This window comes from Lycium ferocissimum, chromosome 4 (assembly GCF_029784015.1).
Source record: "Lycium ferocissimum isolate CSIRO_LF1 chromosome 4, AGI_CSIRO_Lferr_CH_V1, whole genome shotgun sequence".
In the NCBI taxonomy this organism is placed as follows: domain Eukaryota; kingdom Viridiplantae; phylum Streptophyta; class Magnoliopsida; order Solanales; family Solanaceae; genus Lycium; species Lycium ferocissimum.
In genome coordinates, this window is record NC_081345.1 from 18,021,095 (window position 1) to 18,030,405 (window position 9,311).

Below are 9,311 nucleotides of genomic sequence, written 5' to 3' on the forward strand. Positions count from 1 at the left end.
AACCAGGATGTGCAGGGATCTGGTATGTATAAGGTATGATAGAAACTTAAGCTATGTAAGGAACCATTGAAGAAACTGAGGGAGTCTAGCTTTTGAAGCATAGATAATAGGATTAATCTGGCTAGAACACAACTTCAGAATATCCAGGCTCTAATGACAAATGTACAAGATCCAGTGTTGGCTTTAGAGGAAAAGAAGGCTAGAGAGGAACTGGATAAATGGCTAGCTCTGCAGGAAAAGGTACATAGATAGAAATCTAAAGCTCACTGGATACAGGAGAGGGATGGGAACAATAGTTACTTTTTCAACTGTATGAAGGCACGAGCCAGTATTAACCACATCTCTATACTGAAAAATGAATCTGGTCAAAACTTACAGACACGGAGGGAAATTGAAAATGAGGTGCTTATTTTTTATAAGGAGCTGTTGGGATCATCTTCAAATAACCTACCTGCTATTGTTCTGCAAACTGTGAGAGAGGGACCTAGTGTACCCATTACTCAACAAAAGCCTATGTGCTCAGAAGTTACAGTCAATGAGATCAAAACTGCTTTATTTGGGATAGATGACAACAAAGCACCAGGTATTGATGGGTTTAATGCTGCATTCTTCAAAAAAGCTTGGTGTATTGTTCAGAAGGATGTCTGTCAGGCTGTTCAAGAATTCTTTCAACATACTAAGATGTTAAAAACAGCTAACAACACTGTAATTACTTTAGTCCCTAAGAAACCTCAGCCAGAGACTATTAGGGACTTTAGACCAATTGCCTTTTGTTCAACTATATACAAGATTATATCAAAAACAATATCTGAGAAGATTAAAGGTGCTTTAGAGGATATTGTTGGGCCAAGCCAATCAGCTTTTATACTAGGTAGACTCATCACGGATAATATTATCCTCAGCCATGAGTTAAGGGATACAATAGGAAAAACATATCTCCAAGGTGCATGATAAAAGTGGACCTCCAGAAAGCATATGACTCAGTAGAGTGGGTTTTCATTGAAGAGGTACTAACAGAGTTGGGATTTCCTTGGAAGATGGTTGATTGGATCATGAAGTGCATTAATACTGTTAGCTATATTTTCAGGGCAAATGGTAGATTATCAGATCTTATGCAAGCTAGGAGGGGGCTAAGACAGGGGGACCCCATGTCTCTTTATGTATTTGTGCTCATAATAGAATATTTAAATAGGTGCTTGAAATCCCTAAGAAGTGAACTAGATTTCACTCACCATCCTAGATGCAAAAAATTAAATACAGTGCAATTGTGCTTTGCAGATGACCTCCTAATGTTCACTAGGAGGGATGTCAACTCAGCACAATCTTTAATGGCACAATTCAATAAGTTTTCTGAGGCTTCAGGGCTAAAGGCCAACATGTCGAAAAGCCAGGTGTACTTTGGGGGGGTCACACCCGAAAAGGTGAATGAAATACTAGGTGTGTTGGGATTTGAGAAAGGTGAACTACCCTTCAGGTATCTGGGTGTGCCTCTTTCTACTAAGAGACTTACAATCCAACAGTGCAAGCCTTTGGTTGAGAAAATAACAGCTAGGATCACTAATTGGATGGCTAGGGGACTGTCTTATGCAGGAAGACTACAACTTATCAGAGCTGTCCTTTTTTGGGTTCAAGCATACTGGTCCCAGCTTTTCCTACTCCCTCAGAAAGTGATTAAGTTGATTAAAGCAGCATGCAGAAGTTACTTATGGTCTGGGGAAGCTGTTATCACAAAAAGGCCACTTGTGGCATGGTAAAGGGTTTGTTTACCTAAAGGTTCAAGGGGTATGAATGTTATACAGTTGAAAATATGGAACCAAGCTGCTCTGTGTAAACTACTATGGGACTAAGCCAGAGTATGCAAAAGCTGTGGATTGCTTGGATCCACACTTATTGCATAAAAATGCAACTGCTGGAGAATATGGAGAGCCCTAAACAAGCCTCATGGATGGTAAGGAAAATCTTTAGCATGAGGAAATATTAGTCCCAACAGATATCAGGAACCAAGTAGTGCAGAAGGGCAAGTTTTTTAGATCACAAAAGCCTACAGGAACCTGAGAGGGACTGTGTGTCAAGTGCCTTGAAGAACTTGACATGTCATAATGTGGCTGAACCTAAACATGTGTTTATCCTCTGGGTCGCTTTGCATGGTAAGCTTAGAACAAAAGATAGATTAATTCAATGGGGATTGATAATGGATGAGAAATGTGTTTTCTACCAGGTGATGCCTGAGACTGCTGAGCACTTATTTTTTTGGGGCAACACTACAAAAGGAGTATGGCAAAGTATTCTGGGGTGGATGAAATGGCATAGAGCTGTGACTACATGGAATGAGTAATGGGAATGGGTGGCAAAATAGTCCAAGGGAAAAAGTGCAGGAAAATGCCTATTGAAGGCTGGACTTGCAGCTATGGTTTATACCATATGGATGGAAAGAATTGCAAGGGTGTTTCAAAATAAAGCTGGGAGCATCGAGCAGCTACTTCATGGATTAAAAACCAGCTTATGTATTAGAGTTCGGCGTAATAGGAGGTTATTTGATTTTTTGTGTAGTTTGTAGCAGATGATAGAATATAGATTGTAAAATGTTAGAGGAACTGATGTCTACTGGTGTTCACGAGATGGGTTAAATCTGGTATGATTCCCCTGGTTTTGTAATGATCCAAAGGTGATTAATGAAAAGTTTGTTAATTGCCAAAAAAAAAAAAAAAAAGTAGTGTATCTTAGTGCTTTCTATTTTGTATTGTAGTATATAGGATAATAGGCTTAGTATATTTTTTAGGGTATGAAAAATCTCCCCTAGAATGATAACAAGGCTTTCTATATATAGGCAAATTCAAAGGTTTCAAGGGTAGAAATGGTAGGGCATGTCTCTCAAAACAGAAATTCCCCCCAAATCTTCAAAAAATTCGAATTTCAGGCAAAAAATAGGATAAGGGATTTTTGCAAAATTGTACAAATAGTACCATTATCTAATCAGGAGATGTACACCTCACAATACGAACAAAAATCCAAACCATTTGTACGAAAAAACTTAATTAAAAATCTGTAAATTTTAGGGGAGTCACTGAATAGTACGCCTAGTCACTATATAAAACAAACAAAATGGCAAATTAACGGTAATAATGAACTAACAGGTAAAAATCCAAAACAAACGTACTAAAATGGATAGAAACCCCAAAAATCATACTTAATTTGAACGGGTAATCACCCTAGGCCCCTTTTACCCGAACCCAATGGGAGTTCCCCCTCAAAAAACCCCCCATTCAGTGTCATGGTGCTCAAGATAATAGTAAGCTCGAAGGCTTGGGCTCCCATGACACGGAGGATTTTGGGGTAACATCCCATTAGGGACTCGATTAAGCACGAAAATACAAGTAAAACATAAAACTGAAACTGATAATAGCCTTAAGACAGAGAGGGGAACAAAACAAAACCCCTAAAGAATTAACCATGGAATGGCCATGAAAATGGCTCGATGAAAATTGGAAACCTAATCGCCATTGTCGCTTGGAGAGGGAGAGAGAAGGAGTCGAGGTAGTGGAATGAAAACTGGAGGGGTGGAATGTTTATTTTGATAAACTTCTGCCCCCCGCCCCCCTTATTTTAATAAGTCCCCCCCCCCCCCCCCAATAGTTTTAAAAGGGTTAAATTCAGCCCCTCCTCCATTCCAAGTTAAAATAAAACTAAGTATTAAAATACGCGTATAAAAAAATAGTTATTTTCGCAAATAAAATTTAAAACTTGCAAATTTAAAATATTAGCTTCAAAACAAGCCTAATATTGATATGGTTCCGGGGAATATTTAAGCATGCGAAAAAGTGCGGTCAAAAAATAAACCGTAATTCATATGTCGTCTCAATTAATAATTTTCTCGAGTTAGACGGAGCGGGATACGTGTTTTCTTTTGAATTATATTTATGAAAGTAAATAACTCGTAATATTCTTGTAATTATCAATTTTTACAGAATAATAATTTAAACGTCAATTTTTGTAATTTTCTCGGGATTTTTAAAATTTTTAAATTCTTAAGGGCATCCTTACTCCGTCTTGAACTCGAAAAATTTGAAAAATTAGAATATACGTTTTATGATGTGAAAATTAGGTGTCAATAATTGCCCCTTCGAAGTTCAAAGATGGCAAGTCCATCCTTGAGCTACGAATTTGACAAACCTAATTTTTACCGAATAACAGAAGTTACAGCTCTTCTCACGCAAAATTTTGGAAGTATGGCCAGACCCCGATTTCTAGGCTTCCCACATATCTTAGGCCAAATGAGAATTCAGGCCGTTTGTAGTTCTGACTCTATGAGGACTATGAAATAAAGAGTTTTCTTTAAACTATCCCGAGATGTCCCAAGATAATTACAGGAATATGGCCGAGCCTCGAAACTTGAGTAGCCTATATATCCTTGGCTTTGGGAATCAGGCCAATTTTAGTTCAACCCGATAGCCCGAAAAGGAATACCCCTTTATGTAGGAACCCCCTTTGGCTATTTCCGGTTGAAAATTAGAACCGGAGGCTGTTTTTTGAAAGGACTTATTAGTGTTGATGCTTGAAATGATCTCCAATCCCTGGTGTAGAAAGCTTGACTCTCGTACACGGTTTTTGACCTGTTGCCCAAGAAAAGTTCCACGTCCGCTCATCATGTCTTGAGTCTAGCTCTTGTGCTTTCATCTTGGCAGCTTTCAGCCATTCCCCAAATGCTGAGTCCTGCGTGTTAGTCTTTTGAAAACTTTAATTTTAATACAGTCATACTTGAGTGGTATTTTGTCATTTTGTTGGCATTACGTCCGTCTTCTTTCTTCTCTCCTGCAAGTGTGTGTTTTTCATATATTTTTTGAAAAAATGATCTACTCTGGATAATAATCACGATACTTTGACCTGCTCTTTTTTCGTCATTTTCATATGCTTTCATCGTTCAATGATAACTTCTGTTGGGATCTGGGTCGGGCTATACCGCATTTCTACGAACCTACACACCTCAGTCCGGTTGTCATTTTCGTAAGTTGATATGTCAATCATGAAACTCATGTTTTCTTATGCTGGGCCGTTTTTGTTTCTTACGACGTCCACTACCCTCAAAAATTTGGCATTACATCATGTTTGCATATTGCGATGACTGTCCAAATCTAGTGTTGCATGTCCCGTTATCCGCATACGGTGACCGCGGTATACCAGTTGGTCTAACATCACCTATAGTAAAAAAATACCCAAATGTAGACTACACATCAAGCGTGCAGTATCATATTCCTCTCATGATGACTACTAACCTCTGTATCCAAAATTACAACATTTAGTCAGAATTTTCAAGTTAACTACTGTATATTCAAGTGTGGAGCCTTTTCTCATGACTTTCACTATACCTGAACCATGATTACGTTAACTTGGAATCGACTGAGATAGCGACCGCAAATCTTGATGTAGGAATCACATTCGTATTTCAACGATTGCGGACATCAAACTCGAAATTATGCTACCTATTTTTGGCTATATATATGGATGGCGACTCAGCCCCTTCGGCACGTATCGTTCAATCCATATCATCATTTTGAGGAATGAAGCTTACCTTGGTGGCAAGACTTACACTTTTCCTTTTGACTCAAGGGAAGAATACCCGCCGGTTGACAGGGTTCACATCTCCCAATAGGACTAGACTCGATTGTGAATAACGGCATTTCAATACCGATATCAACGCGTCATTTTAAATTTTTAGATTTTTGGACGTCCACTTAGCCAATGTATCAAGGCAAGCCATGCGATGTCTAGGCCGAGGTCTCAATACCTTGATACAATACTGTTTAGTGGAGACCCAGCTTTTGGTACCGTTATTATATTCTTCAGTAGTCTTAAGATTTTCTTTTTGTAAAAATCTTCATGCTCTACAAAACGAACAAACTTTACTTAGGGAGGGCTTCATTACCCTTTCGTACACTCTTTTGTGCCGCTATTCCTAGACACTTCTTCTTCGCTTGGCTTGTTGTCGTCACCCTGCTTAAAACATTATAGCAAATGAGTTAGTGTAAAATATCCATGCTTGCCTGTTCCTGCATCCACAGAAAAATTTGCCAGTTTCCTATATGGTCGACCGTTATTCCTGCGTATGGACTTCCTCCGTTCATATCTCGGCATGAAAGGATGCTCATTTTCCTTAAAATCTTTTATTTTCTAGCAGAGCTAAGAAAAGTTTTTGTGCGATGATTTTTTTGAAAATATATGCATATACATTTTGAAAATAATATTTTATATACGCCCTTTTAATGTCATGACATTAGTTACTCAAGCAAGGTCTCCGTCTCTTTTTCTTCTTCTTGATCTCGACTCGTGAAAATTTTTGAATCCTTTTCAAAAAATTTGCCCCAGTTTGTATACATCTTTATACCAACTCGAGTTTCTATCACAACCCGACTAGGGCCATGACGGGCACCCGAGGCTAACCACCGAGCACCGCTCATTCTATTACTCATTCTGCTGTCATTCACTAGTCTCATGCTTATAATCATAAAAGAATCATTTCCACTGGAAACATATTTACATTATATACATAAGTCCTCCGGCTATCAAAATAATATATATATATATATATATATATATATATATATATATATACATACGATGAGAAACTGTGAGACCATACTACCCACACATACGTATCTACGAGCCTCTACTAGAGTACTAGACATATGGACGGGACAGGACCCCGTCATGCCCAAAACATATATATACACAAAAGAATAAATCAATGGTACCTCTGGAATAATGGGGTGCTCTCAAGTTAGCTAATAGCTCCTACGAGTCTGGATCACCTCCCTGTCTACCTGTGGGCATGAACACAACATCCAAAGAAAACGGACGTCAGTACGAACATTGTACTGAGTATGTATGTTACACCTTAAAAATTTCCCGTAGCGTACAATGAGTGGACTAACAAAGGGTACAACGTTTACGATGTTGTGACAAGTAATAAATAGCATTTAATGATCCTAATTAAGATTTCCAAAGACATTCGAGGTAAGAGGAGAAAGTTGCTAAGGAAAGCGAGTCATGATGTGTGTCAGGCAAGAATTACAAGTATCGAGTTAATGACGTTTTAATGATGCTTTGGGAAAGAGTTATAACGTCCCTTAGATTGGTATTGAGGTTTTAAACAAGTGTTAAGAAGGTTTCATAAGGATCGGAGATCAAATGAGTCGACGAGAACAAGTCTCGGATAATTTGGACATTATACGGCCGGACATACGGCCGTATAAAAATACACGGACCGTATGTCCGGTCGTAGGTTCAGCCCCGGGAATGGCTCTTCCTTTGGACCAAACATACGGTCCAGACATACGGCCAGTGAAAAAGTGTACGGATCGTATGTTGGTCCGTATGTTCTGGTCGGGACAGATTTTGAATTAATATAAGAGACCTCTCTCTCATTTCATTTACATTTCATTTTCACTCCACAAGTCAAGAAACCTCTAGAATATTCTCTCCACACTTTATCCACAAGAATCCAAAGGAAATCAAAGATCAATATCAAGAATTCAAGTGAATCAAGTGTATGAAATTCATCAAAGTTCATCCAAGCTAAGAAATCTCAAGAGAAGTGAACTAGGGTTTTGGGTGCAAGAAGAGTATTCCACTCAAGACTTATTCTACCATTATCTAAGGTAAGTTTTATGGTATTCTTGTGTTGTTTAAGGTCTTGAGAAGTTGAAACACTTGGATTTTAAAAGAATGCAGAAAGTGGGTCATAAATGCAAGAATAGGACCATTATTGAGCCATAGTTTGGGATGAATCATGAATATGGATATGTTGTGATTGTAAGTAGGTTATGAATGACATCTAGAACATGGAATAAGCATTGTATGTGAAAGAACAAAATAGTAAACTATGATCATGATTATGGAGGATTGAAGTAAAATTGTGAAATGTGGGCAATGCAAGTGAATGATGATTGTTGTTTATGGTATTGTGATTGTTGTTATGGATGTTTGGGAGTTGATATGTAAAATGAGGAAAGTCATATAAACAAAGGAAATGCTGCCCAATTTTCTCTAGCTTTAGTAAGCACGTTCTTATGATTGTTTAGCTAATGTCGATACGAATTCTCTTGAAGGTAGAACGTGTGTATTAAGGAAGAACGAGCAAGCGATAGAATAGTTAAACGACAAAGGTATGTGAGGCTATTCCTTTCTTTCTAAGGCATGAATCTTATGGTATGAATTTTCTCCTTTCTCATGAATGTCCTATCTTCACGAAAACTATGAGTCCTTGTTCATGAATAGCCATATGAGATAAGAGATACCCGATGAGTACGATAATGATGATGATAAGCGTATGTCTAAAGATTCTATAGTCCATGACATGATGTTCCTATAAAGCTAATGATGCTATTTATAATCTATTGATGTTGTTCATTATATACACTCACCTTATATGCTAATTCCTTCAAGGTGAGGCAGAATGCTTGTAAATGCTCCATAATGGAATCGGGGGTTCACGACCTTACGTCACCCCGATAAAGTATAGTTGTCCTTGAGTTTTCATGTATAGTATGATGAGTATAGCATGATGAGCATATTATGATGAGCATATGATGATGAGCATATGATGATGATATTACACCGTGCCTATATGGACGAGCAGTCACCGCTAAGGCGGGCAGCGTATACACCATGGCCAAATGGCATGGGCAGACACCACTAGTGGGCGGCATGAGATGGTACCTCGGACGCGCGAGGCCTGGACGCAGGCTAATACTATTGATTATCACACCGCACCTATATGGTCGGGCAGCTTATGTATTTATGCACATATGATATGATGATGATGATTATGAAAGTAAGCCAGCATGCATTATTTCTTTCATGATTCACGATCGATTCTGATTACTCCCTCATTTGATGCCTCCTCATTTCATTGATGCTTCATTATTGTTCATACCTTACATACTCGGTCTGATGTTCGTGCGCGTCCATTTTCTTTGACGACTCGTGTTCATGCCCACAGATAGACAGGGAGGCAATCCAGACTCATAAGAGCTATTAGCTGATTTGAGAGCACTCTACTTTTCCGGAGGTGCCATTGATTATTCTTTTGGTATATATATGTATGTATATTTTTGGGCATGACGGGGTCCTGTCCCGTCTATAAGTATAGTACTCTAGTAGAGGCTCGAAGATGCACAGTGTGGGTAGTATGGTCTCACAAGTTCCTCATTGTATATATGTATGTATATTATTTTGATAGCCGAAGGGCTCAGGTATATAAAGTGAATATATTTCAAATGAAAATGGTTTTCTATGATTATATGCATAAGATATAT

The 9,311-nt window shown here is 38.4% G+C and overlaps 1 protein-coding gene across 1 annotated transcript; it reads left to right on the top strand.

Moving 5' to 3' along the window:
• The first annotated feature begins 1,837 nt into the window (after positions 1-1,837).
• On the top strand, positions 1,838-2,335 carry LOC132053793 (uncharacterized). The gene is made up of 2 exons (XM_059445898.1): positions 1,838-1,948; positions 2,048-2,335. The coding sequence occupies exons 1-2, from the start codon at positions 1,838-1,840 to the stop codon at positions 2,333-2,335; spliced, it is 399 nt and encodes a 132-aa protein (XP_059301881.1).
• Positions 2,336-9,311: the final 6,976 nt, after the last annotated feature.

Bases quoted from the DNA above. Each gene is read 5' to 3' on its own strand.
- LOC132053793 (XM_059445898.1), top strand. From the start codon at position 1,838: ATGGGACTAAGCCAGAGTATGCAAAAGCTGTGGATTGCTTGGATCCAC. The intron at 1,949-2,047 runs GTAAGGAAAATC...AAAAGCCTACAG, and splicing joins CTAAACAAGCCTCATGGATG to GAACCTGAGAGGGACTGTGT.